The 22,288-nt window shown below is 35.8% G+C and overlaps 1 protein-coding gene across 1 annotated transcript in view; it reads right to left on the bottom strand.

The window, feature by feature from the left end:
- Window positions 1–22,288, bottom strand: part of HFM1 (helicase for meiosis 1) — a 98,834-nt gene that overhangs the window by 17,118 nt on the left and 59,428 nt on the right. The window contains exons 24-32 of the mRNA XM_041749784.1: window positions 19,817–19,914; window positions 19,606–19,734; window positions 17,259–17,344; window positions 16,948–17,031; window positions 16,653–16,810; window positions 15,176–15,279; window positions 14,579–14,725; window positions 2,297–2,377; window positions 1,666–1,781 (exon numbers count right to left, since the gene is read on the bottom strand). Of these exons, the coding sequence (XP_041605718.1) occupies window positions 1,666–1,781; window positions 2,297–2,377; window positions 14,579–14,725; window positions 15,176–15,279; window positions 16,653–16,810; window positions 16,948–17,031; window positions 17,259–17,344; window positions 19,606–19,734; window positions 19,817–19,914 (1,003 nt within the window). The remainder of the gene's footprint in view (window positions 1–1,665; window positions 1,782–2,296; window positions 2,378–14,578; window positions 14,726–15,175; window positions 15,280–16,652; window positions 16,811–16,947; window positions 17,032–17,258; window positions 17,345–19,605; window positions 19,735–19,816; window positions 19,915–22,288) is intronic.

Here is a 22,288-nt window from a genome sequence, read left to right as displayed (position 1 = left end):
TCTAATCCATTCTCTACATTGAATCTGGAGTGAACTTTAGAAAATCCAATTCTGATCATGTCACTGATTAAAGCCCTTCAGTGGCTTCCCAATACTTTCAGGATAAAGTCCAAATCCTTAAAATAGCAAAAAGGCTTTCATTATCTAGCTCTTACTTACCTCTTCAGTCTCATCTCTCTCTACTCCCTTACTTGTGATTGAACTCCTGACACACTGTGTAACTTCAGTGTTTTAAAAGATCTCTGTTTCTTTCTCAGGTCTTGGACCACTGCATATTTTCTATGCCTGGAATACTCTTCTATCCTTCTCTACTACCACTGTGATGCCTACCTCTCCATACCTGGCTTATGCCTATATATCCTTAAAATCTCAATCATGTTTATTTGAAATCCTTTCCTGGTCTATCACTTTTAAGCTATCTTACATGTCTGTCACAGAATCATTCATCACACTACATTGAAAAAGTCTACTTAGTTATTTGTATCCTTCACCCAACTCTAAGCTCTCTGAGGATTGGGACTAAAACTCTTATTTACTGCCATCTCTTAGCACCGATCACAGTATTTATAGCATATTGTTGGTGCTCAATGAATATGGAAGGGGCACTTGGCTGGCTCAGTTGAAGAGCATGAGACTCTTGATTTCAGTTATGGGTTTGAACCCTGTGTTGGGTGCACAGACTACTAAAAATAATAACTTTTTTTTTTTTTTAAGAGAGGAAGACAGAGAAAGAGGGGAAGTCGTACAGGGGGAGAGAGAGAATCTTAAGCAAGCTCCACACCTAGCACAGAACCCAACATGGGGCTCGATCTCAATACCCTGAGATCATGACCTGAGCTGAAATCAAGAGTCAGACACTTAGCTGACGGAGCCATGTAAGTGCACCAATTAAACAAACTTTAAAAAAATGGATATGGAAGGAAAGAAGGAATAATATGGAATGGGAAGGAAGGCAGAAAGAAAGGAGGGGGTGGGAGGGAGGAGAAAAACCTTGGAGCTACTAAAAAATTATTATCTCAGAGAAGGTGGTGGTGTTTGAAACTGCATGCCTCTGCCTCTTTCTCAATATTCCCCTTGTTTTAGCCTCATGACTTAAAATCTTCATTCTTATTAAAGCCCTAGAAATGCAGACACTCTGCCATTTTCTTGCCTTGTTTCTGTTGCCTGATCAATTATTTTGCCCTGGATGTGGTGACGTAGGGTTAGAATAAGTCTGCTAGTGACCAGCCTATCAACCAGTAGGAACAACCATACTTTCATGACTTGGAAAGGAGGCTCTTGCTCAGTACTCATCTAGGTACTTGAATCAAAATCAACCTCAGACTTTCCATACCACTCCAGCACAGAGAGAACCAGAAAAGGGCAAGCATGTCTAATTTTAATTGCCAAACCAAGCCAAGTGACATATCCCTCTCCATTTCCCTCTTTTTTAGTCAAACACTAATAAGGGGCTGTAGAACTATGTCCCAAAAGTAGATTTACAGACTAATTATTAAGAAGTACAATATTTTACCCTTTAGAAACAATTTGAAAAATGGCCATCCTCCTAGACAAGCCCTCAAGTAACTAAAGTACACTTTGGATTTATACCTAATTGATACAAAGAATAAAGGAATATTCAATACATTAAATTACAGAACAAGGGTAAATACTATTAAAACTTACCTTGAGACGTTTAACCGGAGGCAGTGATGAAACAGCATTCCTGTTTCTTAGATCGGATAAATATGAAGAGATTGTTGGCTCTTTTGTTTCTGACTTTTGTGCCACTCCAGTTTTACCTATGAAAAGAAATTCTAGATTCTTAGGTAGTATTCATGTAAAGCCAAATTTCTTCTTAATTTCTTTTTAAATTTTTTTTAAATTTAAATTAAATTTAGTTAGCATATAATATATTATTAGTTTCAGGGGCAGATCTTCATAATTTCTAATCTAATTTTTTTTCATGTTACCAATAAAGAAAGAAAATTATTTGAGTTATAAATTGAATAATATAAATATCACACATAGGTAATTAGGATGTCATTACTATTCAAAGACCTTTCAATTTTATTTTATTTATTTTTTAAAAGATTTTATTTATTTATTTATTCATGAGAGACAGAGAGAGAGGCAGAGACATAGGCAGAGGGAGAAGTAGGCTCCCTGTGGGGAGCCTAATGCAGTACTCCATCTCAGGACCCTGGCTGGGATCATGCCCTGAGCCAAAGGCAGATGCTGAATGACTGAGTCACCCAGGTGCCCCAAGCTCTTTCAATTTTAAAATCTCAAATAAACTTATTTTTATGGAACTCACAGCAGTCATGTCCACATGTCTGTTTATTTTTACAGTGATGATTACATTCTCGGTTCCCAGGTTTTCTGCAAGCAGTCATTCCTAAATCAATATAAGAAAAACAAACCTACTTTTTACTACAGTTTATTTCCTTTCAGGCAGTACAAAAGTTTATGATTTTCACACTTCTTCAAATGTTAGCCCTTTAATATATAATTTTTTAAAAATATTTTATTTACTTATTCATGAGAGACACACAGAGAGAGGCAGAGACCCAGGCAGAGGGAGAAGCAGGCAGAGGGAGAAGCAGGCTCCACACAGGGAGCCTGACATGGGACTCGATCCTGGGACTCCAGGATCAGGCCCTGGGCCAAAGGCAGAAGCTAAACTGCTGAGCCACCTGGGGATCCCTAATATATAATTTTTAAAATGGTATTTTTGATAACAGCTAGTCCCTGCTGACTATTAGCCCAATTTCAACTCTTCACAAGGAGTATCAACCCACCTATAAGCTTCTCTTCACCTCCCTGATATAAATAGAGCCAAATAAAATAAATAAATAAATAAATAAATAAATAAATAAATAAAGCCAAATACCACAAACTATCAGTAACTCTTATCTTGAATGAGATAAGAATAAGGGTGGGGTTTTGAAACTTCCCTGTTACTTTATACTTACACATAAGAAGAACCTGGAAAGAAGCAAACATCATGGCATTTTGATGGTATCAGTGATAGTTTCTAGTACTTAGGATACCGTAAGTATTTAATAAATGTTAAAAATATATGTTTTAGGGGTATAAGAAATTTGCTGTAGAATTCACAGAGAAAGGAGATTGCTTACAGGTTGACCCCAGGCTAGCATATCCAAATACATAATTTATTCTTCATTTAATATTTCAAATAGGCTTTTTCTTGATCTTAGTAACATGAGGGAAGGGAGAGACATCTGAACTGACAGGATCTGGACATAAGAAGAGGATGAGGGAAAGATATTCTAGATAGAGGGTATAATACTCAAAAGACAGCAAACCATAGACTGTAGAAAGAGAAATAAGTTGACTTTTGCCAAAATGTAGATTTTAATTGAACTAGAAATGTTGGAGAACCTTTATAACCTTTTATGGTCCTTTATTCTTCATTTTCAGTGCTATTGTTCAGTCAATCCTTTTCAAGACCTAGCACATTTAGATAATGATAATATTTGTATAGCACCCTGGAGTAAATGGATAAGGCCGCTTACCTTAGGCAACTGCTAGATGCCTTCAGGGCCTAACAGATCAATGTATTGGGTAGTGATAAAGTAATTAAACATCCCTGGCAGCTGGAAGCTGACAGTTTGAACCACAGTGCTCCCAACTGAATATAAATAATTTTGGCAGAATATAAACAATACTGAGATAATGCCATTCTGTGACTAGCAAAGATTGAAATATGACTACTATGTAATTATTTCTGAAACTTGAAGCAAGGACACTCAAGAACCACAAAAATAACTAAACATCCCCCTCTTCTGGCTAACACAAATGACTACTATTTCCTTAATTCTCCCATCTCCAAGATAAGATATACCAAAATATCCAATACTTCACTTTTTGAAAGTATCCAATTAGAACTGACTTCTGCTCTCTCTAAACCCTCCTAAGAATCACCAGCACAAGCTGAAATCCTATAAATAAGCTCCTCCCAACCTCCTGAGATAACCCACAGCTCTAGCAGTTCAAAAATACTTAACTTTCCTCAAATACAGGTGTGTTCCCAGTGGTCTTTGGATGAAAAGTTTCATATTTAAAGTCCTCCACAACATAATTTGAGTCTCCCTTTCTGGTACTCCTATTAACACTAATCCATCAAAACACATTCACTTACCATTATTCAAATAGTCTCAAGACTTTCTATGACTGTACCTTTGATATTACCTCTTGTCTTAGAAGCTGCTCACTTCTTTGTCTATCAGAAGCTTATCAACTTTCAAGGTCAACTTTAAATGGTACCTCTATTATGGACATCTATCCTTATCACCCCATCTGAAGTGATTTCTCTTTCCTCTGAGCCCCTAGAGAATTTCTTTGTCCCTATTGCTCACTGCATGCTGCCTTATATATTTACGTGGGAAGCACAGTGGTGACATATAGAGCACTCTAAAGTAAGAAAACGTGAGTTTTAATATTGGCTCTTATCTGTAAAAAATAGATTAAAAATACCTGTTTTGTTTACCTCACAGAGATGAAAAAGATAGAATGAAATTAAGTATGTGAAAGCATTTTAAAATTAAGTGATAGAGCATGGATTATCTTTACTATTATTACTTAATTAAGGATTAAACAAGTAACTATAAAATTAAAATTGTCCAGAGTGCTATGAAAGAGAGGAGTACAGTGCTATATGATAACTGGAGACATTGTCCTAGTCAGGAATGTCTTGGAAAGCTTCCCTAAGAAGCAACAAATGAGTTGAGGATTAAAGAAAGAATGGGAATTAAGAAGGCAAAGAGGCAGAAGAAAGAGTACTTCAGGCCGAAGGGATGGCATATGCAAAAGCTCTATGACAAGGGAAAGCATGGCATGTCAGAGAAATTGAAAGAAGATCAGTGTGGCTGATGCTCAGCAAGTAAAGAAAGCAGGCAAGAGATGAGAGGAGAAAGGTCAGGCTGTATTTGTAGATGGCTCTACCGTGGTACCTTGGCAATTTCATGTCTCTACATAGGCCATATCTAAGACTCAACCATTTACAGAATGCCCACTGATCCTCCTTGGGACATGTCAGGATAGGCAGTCTTGTGAGGAGATGCTAAAAGCCACTTCTCATTTGGCTCTCTATCTGGCATAAGACAGCCTTGAAGTAGTCTCTCATCTGCCTCTGGTTCCAGTAAGACACTGGATTTTCTACCTTGTCCCTTCCAAATGCAGGCTATAAAGCCACTTAACTGCAGCCTAGAGCTAATGTTTCAAAAACAAAACAACCCACCATTTGTGTTATCTGGCCCTTCCAGTTCAGTGTCATCCTGTGAGATTAGAAATGCAAACAACTGATAACATGTTGATCTTGTTTTGCTGTCTATGAAAGTTATAAACTATCGAGATCCATTTAGGTTTTTTGTGTCCTTACCAGCCAATTCTACAGAGGTGAGGCAAGACTATCTAGCAGCTGCCGTCCCATTGCAGGAACTGACTGACCACATGACAGTATGGGATGTTAATGATTTGGATATTTTATTCCAAGACCTAGGTTTTATTCTAAAACCACTACAGTGATTTAATCAAGAAAGGAACATAATTAAACTGGCATTTTGAAAAAGGGCTACCAAAAGAGTCTAGGCAAAAAAAAAAAAAAAGGTAACTCAATCTAGAGTGGTGATAGTAGTAGAGTCAGAGAATGGGCTGACTTGAGAGCTAAACAGCAAGTAAAAATATTTTTAATACAGAATCAAGTGAAGCACTTTTCTTTCTTGAGCAGCATATTGTTTTCCCTGTAGTTTTACTGCCTTTCCTTTAGCGTAGCAATATCTATCTTAAATTTAAGTGTATTTGATATTTCAGAGACAAAAACAAATATTGGAGACACCACATATTTATTCTCCCTTCATAGATAACTCCTTTCTTGAGCCCTCCATCTTCCTTCTAATGCAATGTAGGCCTTCCTATAGCTGTTATCCCAAATTTCCTTTCATTAGGCTTCTTGAGTCAATCCACTATTCTCAGGATCTTTGATTTTTTTCTTTCTTGGTTAACTTTGTTATATTTTGCTCATCCTCAAGCAACTGCCTCAGAAAAGATACGCATGAGTTGAACTTTCTAAATCTTTGAATGTATTAAGATTATTTTACTTTCACACTTAATAGTTTGGCTGGGTATAGAACACAGAGTTGAAAATCATTTTTCCCTAAACTTTTAAGACTGTTGTCTTCTACCATCCAGTGTTGCTAATAAAGATTAACAAAATTTCAATTTTTGTTCCTTGGAAGCATTTATTAATTTCTCTTTATCCATGATGTTCTGAAATGTTGCAGTTATTCCTCCTTTGTAGATATTCTTTCATTCATCCTAACTAGCACTGAGTAAGCCTTTTTGACATGCAAATCTGCATCTCCAAGTGTAGAAAATTTTCTTAAATTATTTCTTCTGATTTGTTTGTTCTCTCTTTCTGGAACACTTATAAGTCAGTTATCACACTCCTAGATTTCCCTTTCTCTCTTATATTTTTTCTTCCTTGTCTAATTCCAGATAATCAGACTATCCAGATAAATAGCAAAACTGAGATTCTAACTAAGGTAGTCTAATTCCAGAGCCTGATCTCTCAACACCCTGCTTCCCTAGTTATACTAGCTATCTTAATTATCCCCCCAAATAATACACTTAATTTACATAGGGAAGAAATCATAGGACTTGGGGATGGGTAGACTAGGAGGAAATGCCTTGTAGGTTGTTTTGCAACAAGGGATAAGGAATTGTCTTGTTTCTTAATTCAAGGACTCCTAATAGATGCATTTCTATACATCACCACAAGATGGTGTACAATGACTACACACATTTATTCCCAGTGGTTGAAAACTGCCATTTGGGAGTCAAATTTTAGAGATTTTGGAGACTCCCACAAATTTCAAGGCAGAGTTGGCAAGTCTTGTTGGGAACGAAGACTGTATATACAAGTTTGTTTATAGAATATTAGCATATGGATATTAATGATCTAAATGACAAAAAACTTTTTATTTCTTTTAGAAATGGTATTTAGAAATATAAGTGGTCTCCCATCTCCAACCCACTTGCCATATCTTGAGAATTGTTTTAACTTGTTTTTTTTTTTTTAAGGTTTTATTTATTTATTCATGAAAGACACACAGAGAGAGGTAGAGACACAGGCAGAGGAAGAAGCAGGCTCCATGCAGGAAGCCCGATGCGGGACTCAATTCCGGGACTCCAGAATCACGCCCTGAGCTGAAGACAGATGCTCAACTCCTGAGCCACCCAGGCATCCCTTAACTTGTCTTAATAACAAATATAAGCTTCCAGAGATTTATAATTGGAAAAATTAGGTTCTCAAAGAAAATTAAGGTAAGCTGTATTCTTAGGTGTAATGTTAATCGATCCCATACTACAAAACTATATAATCTGAAATGCATATATTTTCATAGTTTTCTCACATGTGAATTTGAAGGTTTTTAAGGCCCCCCCAATACTAAGGATTTAAAGTAAAATAAATTTATTAATGGCAACTAGAAGTGTATTTAAGGAAAATATTTAAAATTAACAGGGTCAGTTAATAATTTTTAACTATATTATGTGAATGAAGGCACATACTTTAGTTTGTATATATGGCCCGAAATTTGATATTAAATACTAAAATATGTGTTGAACTTGTGAGCACATTTAGAAACAATTATTTAGCAACTACAGTCTCTGAACTGAATATTACTTTGTATCATTTAATGAGAGATCAGTTCAGAAGAACTGAAACGTGGATTGTTTTGAAAAAGCCCAAATTTTTTTTAAATTAATTTTTATTGGTGTTCAATTTACCAACATACAGAAAAACACCCAGTGCTCATCCCGTCAAGTGTCCACCTCAGTGCCCGTCACCCATTCCCCTCCAACACCCGCCCTCCTCCCCTTCCACCACCCCTAGTTCGTTTCCCCGAGTTAGGAGTCTTTATGTTCTGTCTCCCTTCCTGATATTTCCCAACATTTCTTTTCACTTCCTTTATATTCCCTTTCACTATTATTCATATTCCCCAAATGAATGAGAACATACACTGTCCTTCTCCGATTGACTTATTTCACTCAGCATAATACCCTCCAGTTCCATCCACGATGAAGCAAATGGTGGGTATTTGTCGTTTCTAATTGCTGAGTAATATTCCATTGTATACATAAACCACATCTTCTTTATCCATTCATCTTTCGATGGACACCGAGGCTCCTTCCACAGTTTGGCTATTGTGGCCATTGCTGATAGAAACATCGGGGTGCAGGTGTCCCGACGTTTCACTGCATCTGAATCTTTGGGGTAAATCCCCAACAGTGCAATTGCTGGGTCGTAGGGCAGGTCTATTTTTAACTCTTTGAGGAACCTCCACACAGTTTTCCAGAGTGGCTGCACCAGTTCACATTCCCACCAACAGTGTAAGAGGGTTCCCTTTTCTCCGCATCCTCTCCAACATTTGTTGTTTCCTGCCTTGTTAATTTTCCCCATTCTCACTGGTGTGAGGTGGTATCTCATTGTGGTTTTGATTTGTATTTCCCTGATGGCCAGTGATGCAGAGCATTTTCTCATGTGCATGTTGGCCATGTCCATGTCTTCCTCTGTGAGATTTCTCTTCATGTCTTTTGCCCATTTCATGATTGGATTGTTTGTTTCTTTGGTGTTGAGTTTAATAAGTTCTTTATAGATTTTGGAAACCAGCCCTTTATCTGATATGTCATTTGCAAATATCTTCTCCCATTCTGTAGGTTGTCTTTTAGTTTTGTTGACTGTATCCTTTGCTGTGCAAAAGCTTCTTATCTTGATGAAGTCCCAATAGTTCATTTTTGCTTTTGTTTCTTTTGCCTTTGTGGATGTATCTTGCAAGAAGTTACTGTGGCCGAGTTCAAAGAGGGTGTTGCCTGTGTTCTCTTCTATGATTTTGATGGACTCTTGTCTCACATTTAGATCTCTCATCCATTTTGAGTTTATCTTTGTGTATGGTGAAAGAGAGTGGTCCAGTTTCATTCTTCTGCATGTGGATGTCCAATTTTCCCAGCACCATTTATTGAAGAGACTGTCTTTCTTCCAATGGATAGTCTTTCCTCCTTTATCGAATATTAGATGACCATACATTTCAGGGTCCACTTCTGGGTTCTCTATTCTGTTCCATTGATCTATGTGTCTGTTTTTGTGCCAGTACCACACTGTCTTGATGACCACAGGAAAAAGCCCAAATTTTGTTGTCATAACTTAGTAGAGTAAACCTATGATCCCTTCATTGTGTCACTTATTAAGAAAGATGCATATAGGATGTATGTATGTTATGTTTAAAAGTATAATTATGGGGATCCCTGGGTGGCGTAGCGGTTTGGCGCCTGCCTTTGGCCCAGGGCGCGATCCTGGAGACCCGGGATCGAATCCCATGTCGGGCTCCCGGTGCATGGAGCCTGCTTCTCCCTCTGCCTGTGTCTCTGCCTCTCTCTCTCTCTCTCTGTATGACTATCATAAATTAAAAAAAAAAAAAAAAAGTATAATTATGTATCTTTATTTGGGGACATATGAATTTGCATATAAGAACTGAATTATATAATTGAAATGTTCATAAGCTTTGGGATAGTTGAAAAATAGATTCAAAGGGGTACATGCATCCCAATGTTTATTTATTTATTTATTTAAAAGATTTATTTATTTATTCATGGGAGAAGAGAGAGAGAGAAGAGGCAGAGACACAGGCAGAGGGAGAGGCAGCTCCATGCAGGGAGCCTGACCCGGGACTCGATCCCAGGTCTCCAGGATCAAGCCCTGGGCTGAAGGTGGTGCTAAACCGCTGAGCCACCTCAGCTGCCCCGCATCCCAATGTTTATAGCAGCATTATCAGAATAGCCAAAATCTGGAAAGTGCCCTAATGTCTATCAACTGATGAATGGGGAAAAAAAGGTGTGGTATATGTATATATATAATGGAATATCACTCAGCCATCAAAAAGAATGAAATCTTGCCATTTGCAACGATGTGGATAGACCTAGAATGTGTTATGCTAAAAGAAATAAGTCAGAGAAAGAAATACCATATGATTTCATTCATATGTGGAATTTAAGAAACAAGAAAGATGAACATAGGGCAAGGGGGAGAAAAAGGGAGGGGGACAAACCATAAGCAAATCTTAATGACAGAGAACTGAAGGCTGATGGAGGGAGGAGAGTGGGACGGGGTTAGATGGGTGATGGGTATTAAGGAGGGCACTTGTTATGATGAATACCAGGTGTTCTAAGGGAAAGACCACTGAATTCTACTCTTGAAACCAACATTGCACTATATGTTAACTAACTAGAATTTAAATAAAAATTAGGAAAAAAATATTTGGGATGGTTGTGTGTATATTTATGTGAAGGGTGTGTGTGTGTGTGTGTGTGTGTGTGTGTGTGTGATAAAATATTATTTGTCTGATAGGAAGCATCTTTTGTCTGTTTTCAAAGGATTCTGCAAAATAGGTAGGGAACTTCTGCCCTTGTAAAAGGCTCATGCTAGCAGAAAGTAAACATTCCAACTTTTCACTACAATCTTAAGTAACAAACAATTCAAGCTACTTTAAACAAATACAGCTGGTGAGTGGAGGAAATGTGTTACACGGACACAGAAATGTCACAGAATCCAAAAGCAGTTCAGCAAGGCATCAGAAGGGATTGAACCCAAGAAATGGGAAGTCATCAGAATCCCAGCTCTGGCATTCTCGCCTTTGCACCTCTCTGTTCCTCTGCTTCAGTTTTCTCTTCCAAAGTGCAGCTGTGATCTTTTCTGAATGTGGTAATGGATGGTCGCCTGATGCCTCTGAGTCCATATTATCTGCGTGCAGCTCTAATTCTAAATTGTCTTTCTTAAAATGATTTCTGATGCTACTGTAAATGGTATTTTAAAAATTATTATTTCTATATCTCTTTTGTTTGCTTGGGCATAGTAATACAATTGTTTTTCAAATGTTTTAGTTGAAATATAATTTATACCATAAAATCTACCCTTTTAAAATGTACAATTTGTCTTTAATTCTGTACTCTCAAATATATTCCACTGATCTATATATCTATTATTATGCCAGTACAACATTGTCTTGATTACACGGCTTTGTAATAAGTTTTGAAATCAGGAATTCTGAGTCCTCTATCCTTGTTCTTTTTTTTTTTTTTAATAGATTGATTGGCTAATTTGGATCCCTCACATTCTCATGAATTTTAAAATCAGCTTGTGAATTTCTGCCAAAAGCAGAGCTAGGGTTTTGATAGAGATTGCAGTGTATCTGCGGATTGATTTGGAAAATGTTGCCCCCTTAACAATATTAAGACATCCAATCCATGAACATAGAATATCTTTCCATTTATTTACATCTTCTTTAATTTCTCTCAGTGGGGTTTGTAGTTTCCTGTGTTCACATGTTTGATATGCTTTAGCCCTGAGGTTATAAGAGTATTTCTGTTGGGTGCCTGGGTGGCTCAGTGGTTGAGCATCTGCCTTTGGCTCAGATTGTGATCCTGGGGTTCCAGGATCGAGTCCCACATCAGGCTCCTCGCAGAGCCTGCTTCTCCCTCTGCCTTGTATCTCTGTCTCTCATGAATAGATAAATAAAATCTTTTTTTAAAAAAGTATTTTTGCATTTTAATTCTACATACATTTAAAACTCTACAAGTCATTTCAGTTATTTTACAAGAGTTAATTTATATTTAGCCATTTTTTGCCCTTTCTAATATTTTTCATTCCCTTCAGCATTTCTGTACTTTCATCTGTGGTCATTTTCCTTTAAGGAACTCCCTCAAGTATCTCTTTTACTGACGGCCAATAAATTTAGTAATAGTGATGGAGTGCTTCAGTTTTGTTTTATTTTGTTTTCTTCTCAAAATGTCTCCATTTCACTTTCATTTTTAAAGATATTTTTCACTGGGCATAGAAATCTAGGGTAGCAGTTTTTTGAAGCATTTTGAAGCTGTTGGTCCATTATCTTCTGTTTCCATCATCATAGTTGATAAATCAATCAGCTGTCAGTTTCACTGTTGCACCTTTGAAGGTAATGTGTAGTTTTTCTGTGGCTGCTTTTAAGATTTTCAGCAGTTTTGCTATAACATGCCCAACTGTGGTTTTCTGTGTACTTATCTCCTGGGTCTGCAAAGTTCTGAATCTATGAGCTGATATCTTTCTTACTTTGTAATATTCTCAGCCATTGTCTCTAAATATTGCATTTGGCCCATTCTTCTCTGTTTCAGAGATTTTAATTATGTACATTTTAGAACTTTTGAGTATTATGCTTTTTTGTGTTCTTTCCATTCTCTTATCTCTGGGTTTTGACTATTTTTTTCTTGATATGTCTAACAGTACACAAATCCTGAGTTTGGCTATATCCAATCCATTATTAAACCTACCAATGAGTTTTTTCACTTCAGATATTGTATTTTTCAATTCAAGAAAGTCCATTTAAATCTCTGTATGGGTTACAATTTTCTGGTGAAATTTCCCAGCCTTTCACTAATTTTTTTCCTTTATTTTCTTGAAAATATTAAATATAGTTATTTTACAATCTTTAAATGCTAGCTCTTTAATTTGAATCATCTACAGAGCTGCTTCACTTTCTTTACATTGTTTTTTTTTTTTAAAGATTTTATTTATTCATGAGAGACACAGAGAGAAAGAGAGAGAGAGAGAGAGAGAGAGAGAGGCAGAGAGAGAAGCAGGCTCCATGCAGGGAGCCTGATGTGGGACTCGATCCAGGGACTCCAGGATCGCACCCTAGGCTGAAAGCAAGCACTAAACTGCTGAGCCACCCAGGGATCCCCATCTTTACATTGTTAATTATCAGTCATATGGTCTTGCCTCTTTGAAAGTCTCATCATTTTTTACTGTGGCAGACATTGTGTCTGTAGATTCTAGATTATTTTGTATTACACCAAAGAAGGTTTCCTTTTCCTCTTTCTGGCAAACATGGTAAGTGGCTGATAATAGAAACTCTTTTTGAGAGCATGCATACTCAAGCTTTTTAATTAAGAGCCTACAGGTCCTAGACTCCTCAGCCCTGAAATGGTTCTCCCTCTGGAATTTTAGGTCCTTTAATCTGCTTTCACAACTGTCTTAAAAATTATAATTTTTATAACTTGGGTAGACTTAATAGTTGTTGCTGTGGATGCCCTAGCCTGCCACAAACTACTGCATTCTACCCAGAAATGGGAGTTCTTCTGCACTTTTTTTTTTTTTGAGAGAGAGAACACGTGAGAGACACAAGCAGAGGCAAGGGCAGAGTGAGAGGGAGAAGCAGATGCCTCCCTAAGCAGGAAGCCCAATGAGGGGCCCAATCCTAGGATACAGGATCACAACCTGAGCCACAGGTAGATGTTTAACCAACTGAACCTCCCAGGTGCCCTCCTCTGTGTTCTTTAAAGGGGAGGGAGATGAGTGTTCATGGGTTCACATGTGCTCTTCCTGCCTTCTTTCACTGCAGTTGCTATTACTACCAATTCAGAAAACATAACTGTTTAGGTTACTCTGGTAGGAGCCACAGCCTTCACATTCCTCAATACTTATTAATTGCTCCCCTTACTTATAATTAGCAATCTGAATATGAACTCAGTATTGAATGATAATAGTTACTATTCACTTTTTATGTATGAGTAATATATTTATATTTTTTCTTAAATCCTTACCATTTACAAATATATACTGAAACATTTACAGAGGCTATAATATGATAATCAATTTTCTTCAAAACATATAAGGGAAAAACTGAAGAGAGGTATAGATGAAACAATATAAGCCGTGAGTTGATCATTGTTTAAGGTAGGTAATGAGTACATTAGGGTTCATTATATACGTCTGTCTATTTTTTTTTTTTAATTTTTTTTTTTATTTATTTATGATAGTCACAGAGAGAGAGGAGGCAGAGACACAGGCAGAGGGAGAAGCAGGCTCCATGCACCGGGAGCCCGACGTGGGACTCGATCCCAGGTCCCCAGGATCGCGCCCTGGGCCAAAGGCAGGCGCCAAACCGCTGCGCCACCCAGGGATCCCACGTCTGTCTATTTTTGTATATGTTTGAAATACTCCATAATAAAAACAAATTGAAAAAAATTTTTTAAAGATTTTTATTTATTTACTCATGAGAGACACACAGGGAGAATAGCAGAGACATAGGCAGAGGGAGAGTCTCTCTGTGGGGAACCTGATACGGGACTCAATCCCAGGACCCTGGGATCAGGACCTGAGCCAAAGGCAGATGCTCCACCACTGAGCCACCCATGCGCCCCCGTAATAAAAATTTTTAAGCTCACTGTCATCTGGTTTGCCTCATCAAATCTACAAAGTCTTGTATATCATTTACTCTTCCCCAACAATTGCCATAAGAATAGAATGGGTATGAAAAAGAGGCATTGTGTATCAAAAAACTAGACAAATAATTTGTGCTCCAAATATCACCCCAATCTGACAAATACTAATTATAAGAATTCCTACTACATATCATTAATGCAATTATTATGAAGCTTAAAGATCTAATTCCACAGTATCTGCATCTGAATGAAGCAGTACCATAACACTGATACTCCTCCCTAGCCATAACTTTAATGCAATAAAGGAATAATTATAGCTATTTACCTTTATTGGGTCCTGCTATAGTAGATCTATTTGAATGTTTAGAATGGGAAATCTCTGTTTCTGATTTTTTTCGCATAATTATTTGATTTCCAAGCCTCCTGGGTCCTAAGTAAAAGACTGTAAATTTCTGCTGAATATCAAGTCCAACTAGACAAAGGAAAAAAAGTATACAAGTACTTATTTAAGTCATATAAATCTAGCCATGAAATCATTTATTTGTTTTATATTTCTCATATTTCTGTATCTTTTGAAATGAAAGAGCTAACAAGTCCAGGAAATAAAAATGTTAAAAAAAAAGGGGGGGGTTAAAAGTATCACAAATTAAAATTTGTACACCATAAAAATAAAAATCAATGTTCCTACAATTTAAGTTTTATTATCTTGAAAAATAAAATACCTATAAATGAACAGATAAAATTTTAATTTTTTTAACCTAGTTTATGCTTTTACCTATCTAAATACATGACACTTTCTTTAAAATTATTCATATTATTTAAATAAATTACCTTTACCCAGTATCATTTAAATTGCTTTTCTGTTTCAGCATGAAGGAAATTTTTAAATGTTATATTCTTTACATTACTTCAATGAACTTACCATACTCAGAACTAATTAGATTTATGCTAAGATCTTCAGATGTAAAAGCTCTCCTCACATCAATCTTTTTAGTCCAATTTCCAGCTTTTAGTAAAACAGAATCCCTGAAAAAAAGCAATGTATCATTTAAATAGTGATCCAAATACTAAATGAAATAATATATTAATCATCAAGGGCAGACTAACCCATAGATAGGTCCTATCTGGTAGTAAACTGAAGTCAGTACTGAAAAATATTTGCTGCAGATTCTGAGGAGGGAGAAATGGAGTGTCAATTCAGCTACCACAACCATAATTTTCTTAACTACATATTGACCAACAGCTGATTCCAAGTTACGTTGCCTCCTTTCAGGCCCACCTAAATACAGAGTTGACATCAACAACCCATAAGCTTGCCCCAGTCACTACCACTTTTAAATGGTTATACACAGCTTACACGAATTTGTGAGAATTTGAATAGTATCTTTAAAATTCATATAAAAGTCTGTATCCACTAACATTACAAACCAGCAACCAATTTTGCGATTTAATTTATTTTAGATTTATATACTCAAGACTGCCTTCAGACTTAATTGTCACAGAGGACAAAGTCTCTATTTCTTTAGGAATAGACAACATTGCATAGAATATTTTAGAAAGATATCCTCCAGTACTCTGACAACAATGAAGAGATGCCCATTTCAGAGTCACTGCCAATCCTGAATTTACAAGTCAAATAATATGATTAGGAGCATAGGCTCTGGAGTCAGACTGCTTGGGTTTAAATCTAGACTTTGCTATAAACTACCTATATGACCTTGGCAAATTAAACTCTCAGTTTCAATTTCTTCCTCTATTAAATTAAGATAATGATAGCACCTGTCTATACAAAGCTTAAACAATTCAACACCTGGAATCTACTAAGAGCTCGAAAAATATTGGCTATAGCTATAACTGATAATCTTAGAGTTTGCTTATGGCATCCTGGGAGAAAATAACAGTATCAGAAAAAAGGCTAATGTAAAAACCATAGAATGGCATGCTAGAGAACCAGGTGTAAGGAAAGATACCTCCTTTATATATTTGATCTTGTTGCCTGATCCTAAAATGAAGCTATAGTAGTTGGTTGGGTTTTAATTTGGAAATATTAGATATATCTTGAAGGAGCAGAAGGAAGGTAATCAAAGAGTACAAGGTTGTGAATGACTGGCGACAAGCAACAAAATAAGAAAGTTCAACAAAAGTGGGCTACAGCTACTCCTAAAGATCATTTATTCACTCATTTCAAACCATGGTAATAGATTTCACACTTCGTTCATTTGAGTACTAACAACAGACCAATGTTAATACCTTCTTTAACAGACAAGAAACTACCCCATTACACCATCAGGAAAATGTAATTTAATTAATCCCACAGTGGATCTTACTACTCTTTCTCAGCAGAATATTTCTTTTATAGGATATGCTTAGAAATAAAATCAAATGGAAATTATACTTACATAATTTTGTGCTTAAAAACCAGCTGGTTATCTGCATCACCTATGATTAAGGTAACATAGTGAGAATCTGGTGATGTTCTTCTAGCTTGTAGCTGTTCAAAGTTTCTTAATATAATTGTCACTAATATTTCTGCCATGGTATCACTGTATCTTGCAATCTTTAAAAAAAGGATAGGCATAAAAGGTGTTAAAAATAACCTGACTACTCATATTCAGTTCCAAGTCAGCTATAGGTAGCTTTATTCCTGAAAAGACAATGAAATACTTAAAAAAAAAAAGCCCAGAAAATATTTACCTGTTCCACTTCAAGTTCATATTTTGGTAGATACATCACTGTTTCTTTTATTTGCGTTCCAAAGGGGGGGTGTCTATTTAAAATCTAAAAACATTTATATCATTATATTCTTACCATAAGACTAGAAGTTATTTTAGTATATTTTTTAGAGTCAATAGCTTTAATAATGCTTATTACCTAAAACCTTAAGTTAAAATACTTATGACTATGAGAAGGAAAACAATTTTTAAGAAAAAATAAAGATATAAAAAGTAAGCTTTAAAATTAGGATAAAATCCAGGTAACATTAGGAATAAGTGAATATTAAATACCAGTTCAAGTTCCCTTGCATCTGTTTCTTCTATTTTTTTAAAGGAAGTCAAACCTGCATTTACCATTGCATTTGACAATGTTATACCTGTGGAAAATTAATAAAATAGCAGTTCTTAAACAATCCATTTAAACTACATCTATTCTTAAGCTTTCAACAATGACATTAGTAAAAAATTTTTTTTAAAGATTCAGATTAATAACTAATTCTTAAAGGTTTTTGAAAAAGTTTTCAGTTGGGTTAGTTGGGCTGTGACATTTATCCAATTAATTGTTCATATTTATGTTTTCAAACTGAAGTAAAACATGTAGATGCTTTATAGAAAAAAGAAGGAACTCTTTGGTCCATATGATGACTCAACCCTTATTTTTATCATATATCATCCATAGGAAGTATCAAGTAATTCCTATTGTTACATATTATACTCATGTTTGAAAAAAGGCAACATGATTTATAGATGAGAATATTGCTTCATAAAACTATGGCTCTCTGAGCATTTCTGAGAAACAGAGTTTTATGTTTCTGTACTGAAATCAGATAATTTTACTCCTTTAAAATGTCCAATTCCTCTCCATTGCACTTAGAATAGTGACAATTTCCTACCGTGACCAAACTCCATTACCTATTTGACTTGATTACACAGCCTATGTGTCCCATTTAATTTGCTACCATTCCCCTCTTGCTGACTACTCTCTAGCCACATTAACTTTAATTTTGTTCCTCAAAAACATCAAGTTCACTTCCATCTCCGTACTTTCTCTATTACTACTTTAAGAAACTGGATATATAAAATTCTTATACTCACAAATGAATTTAACCAAACTCTGAAATAGGAGATACTGCCAGAAGTGTAAAATTCTAAAATATTAGCATCTTGTCTAAGGCACATATACTGCTGGTGGGGATATTACACTCTATCTTTTTCCATACCTTTAACTATCCTTGGGAATTCCTCTTATTCGTTCTTAAGTTACAACTCCTAGTATTAATAATTCCTTCATGTTCATTTTCCCTCAAAGCTTTTCCTGAATTTTATTTTTTTATAAACATTGTTGAAAATCAATTTGTATTCATTATTTTTTTTCCTGATGTTCAGGAAGGACTTAGATTTGCTTTTTTATTTAGACTCTCTCATTTTTCTATTGTATGAGTTTTGCTGAGCAATTTTTGCTTCTTTCTCTTCAGCCATACTGAGTAAGTGTAAAAAACACATTAGTGTTCAACAACTTGGAAGAGATGGAATGCAAATGGTACCTGATTGACAATATTCTAGTAAGTCAGAAAGTCTGTATTTGTCCTTTTCAAATATAATGAAAATTTTCTAAGTAATAATTTAATTTCAAAAATTTCTGTAAGTTGTTACTTCCTAAATGTTTTATGGAACCTCCTTCCTACATTAGAATTCATCTTTGTGAAATGGGCTCAACATTTGGTTTGCTAGGAGTTCAGTAGAAAGGGGAGACTTAATGTCAAGAATCTCTCCTCTAACTTGACCTTACTTTCACAGCTAATTCCTAGGACTAGTCAGTCCCGCCATCCCACTGATCTCAAACTTCAAGAATAAAAAAAGAACTTCCTCACAAAATAGTCGGAGATTTTTGTTCTAAGGAATAATGAGACAATCCCTAAAAACCCATTACATAATTTTTAAAGTCCCCTAGGTGCACATAAAATTACAAAGCTAACAAAGCTGTCAATCATGGAATAACAACTCTCTTCTTAGAGTTCAAGGTATCCAGAAGAAGTAGGGTCACAAAATCAAAGGCATCCAACTAGAAAACTCGAGTACTTAGTTATACCCCAGTCTTTATAACTGGTTCCCTCCAGAGTTTTTCATTTTTCAGTATGTAACTTGAGCTACATACGAAATAATTAGGCACAATCTTTTGTCTATAGAATTTTTATGAAGATCAGTGCAAACATTGTCCTGTTATTGAAAAAAAGAGGAAAAGTTAAGATATAAGTAAGTCATATAATTTTCTGATATGAATTACGAATGGCCAGGATTGCTAGCTCTGTATCTTGTCGTTGAGATCAAAACAAAATAATCATAAAAGTGGAGAGAGAGCAACACATAGTTACCTAATTACTAAAACAAAATTTCACTCTTGGTTTGAGAACAAATGTAAAAATAAGATTATTCATTTTTATTAGGTTTCCCAATTGATTTCAAATGGAATCCTTCAAGCAGGAGAAAACAAAAATCAGATTTTCAAGAGAAATAAAGTTTAGTACTAAGCCTACCAACACATTTTTCTCTCAAAGTCTGTAAACACAATTTTCCTGACAATGAAAAGCAAAATAAAGCGCAGACATTGACAAATTGCCTGCCTGTATTCAGTACCTACCTATTTTTTCCAGCTGTTTGGATACATGTAGAGAGTTTTCCCAAAGTTTGCATCTAAAACATTTAGCTAAAATCAAACTGTTCAATAATATAGCAAACTTTTCTTGAACAGCCACAAAATCTGACAACCCTAAAAAAAAGTTTCCAAAGTTAAATCTAGTATACTAGTTTACTGGGAAAAATATTGAAAATCCATTAATTCTATAACATACATCTTGTAATTCGTGAGCCATTTCTAAAAATCTTCGAGATATCTTGTGTCAAAGCAAAGTCTTGTATGGGAATGCATCCTAGTTGAGCCTGAATAAGACTGAGGGAAACAAGAAATTTCATGATTTCCTTTTAGAAACTATTATCTCATGGAATTTGATATCCTTGAATGAACTATCTCTTCTTAAAATTTCTCTCTGCCTTGATTTCTTTAACACTAGATGCTTCTATATCTGGCATCATTATTGTTACAAGTCATTGTTGACTTCTTTCCAACTTCTAAAAGTTCCCTTCTTATTTCTCTACTCTTCATTTCCTCAACTTCTCTTTCTCTCAAAAATCTCATTTCTTCTCAAGACTCATTATAATCTCTAAATGCCAAATTTCAAATGCACTGAAAATTGTTCTGCATACAGGACAAAAGACACTCTCAGACCATTTCTTTAATCCCAACACATCTAAAATTGCTGTCATATTCTCCTCAAATAGAGTTCTTTTAGCTCTACATATATAGGTTATTATAGAAAAGCAAGGCATTTTGTGTAATAAACAAATATTTATTGTCTATGAGTGAGAAGCATTTAGTTAGGTCTAAAGACTGTTCAACATATGAAGGATGGTAACATATTAGTTGATTAGTAGAACCTAGCAGTTGTTTGGCTATAAAATTTGAGGAACGGGTGGTAAGAAGAGAGAAAAGGAACTAACATACGTGTTGCCTACTATATGCCATTTTGCCTGTTTACTTTTTTAACCAGACAATGATGTGCAACTCACCCTATGGTTCTAACTAAAATTATCAGGCTTATATTAATCTCTTGAAGGTCTCCTGATAAGTCAGGTATGTAAAGAGAAAGAGAAGAATAATAGTTATATTTCATGATTTAGTTTTAGCAAACAATATGTGAAAACAGAAAGTACTAACCAACTCACTTCTCAAAATGGGTGCATATAGATGAAACTATAGACTACTTAATTCTTTTGGCTATAGTATATCTTCTGAAAATTATTTGGTATTATCTATTAAAAAATAGTTGTAGGGGGTGGCCCCGGGTGGCTCAGTGGTTTAGCACCGCCTTTGGCCCAGGGCCTGATCCTGGAGTCCTGGGATCAAGTCCCGCGTCGGGCTCCCTGCATGGAGCCTGCTTCTCCCTCTGCCCGTGTGTGTGTCTCTCTCTTTCTGTGTCTCTAATAAATAAATAAAATCTTACAAAAAAAAAAAGTTGTAGGGATGCCTGTGTGGCTCAGTGGTTAAGCGTCTGCCTTTGGCTCAGGGCATGATCCTGGAGTCCCAGGATCGAGTCCCACATCGGGCTATCTGCATGGAGCTTACTTCTCCCTCTATGTCTCTGCCTCTCTCTCTCTGTGTCTCTCATGAATAAATAAATAAAATCTCTTTTAAAATAGTTGTAAATAATAATCCTAAAATTTGTATGGAACCACAAAAGATCCCAAAAAGACAAAGCAATCTTGAAAAAGAACAAACCTGAAGATATCACAATCCCAGATTTCAAGATATATTGCAAAGCTGCAGTAATCAAAAGAGTAATCAAAATCAAAACTGGCACAAAAACAGAATTCAATGGAAGAGAATAAAGAGCATAGAAATAAACCCACGATTATAATAAGGTCAATGAGTCTTTGACAAAGGAGGCAAGAATATGCAATTGGAATAGAGTAGGCTCCTCAACAAATGATACTGGGGAAATTGGACAGATACATGCAAAGAAATAAAACTTGGCTACTTTCTTACATCATACACAAAAAGAAACTCAAAATGGATTAAGGGTCTAAATGTGAGACCTGAAACCATCAAAATCTTAGAAGAGGGGATCGCTGGGTGGCTCAGCAGTTTTGCGCCTGCCTTCAGCTCAGGGCATGATCCTGGAGTCCCAGGATCGAGTCCCACATCGGGCTCCCTGCATGGAGCCTGCTTCTTCCTCTGCCTGTGTCTCTGCCTCTCTCTCTCTGGGTCTCTCATGAATAAATAAATAAAATCTTAAAAAAAAAATCTTAGAAGAGAACACAAGCACTAATTTCTCTGACATTTTTCTATATAAATCTCCCACGGCAAGGGAAACAAAAGCAAAAATAGCTATTGGGACTACATCAAAATTAAAAGTTTCTTCACAACAAAGGAAGCAATCAACAAAACAAAAAGACAACCTACTGAAAGGGATAATATACTTACAAATGATATATCTTATAAGGGTTTAGTATCCAAAATTTATAAAGAAGTTATACAACTCAAAACCAAAAAGACAAATAATCCAATTAAAAAATGGGCAGAAGACATGAAATGACATCTCTACAAAGAAGACATACAGATGGCCAACACACATGAAAAGATGCTCAACATCCCTAATCATCAGGAAAATGCAAATCAGAACCATAATTAAATATCACCTCATACATGTCAGAACACCTAAAATCAAAAACACAAGAAACAAATGTTGGTGAGGATATGGAGGAAA

Source organism: Vulpes lagopus, chromosome 3 (genome assembly GCF_018345385.1).
Source record: "Vulpes lagopus strain Blue_001 chromosome 3, ASM1834538v1, whole genome shotgun sequence".
Classification (NCBI taxonomy): Eukaryota; Metazoa; Chordata; class Mammalia; order Carnivora; family Canidae; genus Vulpes; species Vulpes lagopus.
The sequence above is the reverse complement of the archived record's forward strand: the minus strand, read 5'-3'. Positions and strand labels throughout refer to the sequence as shown.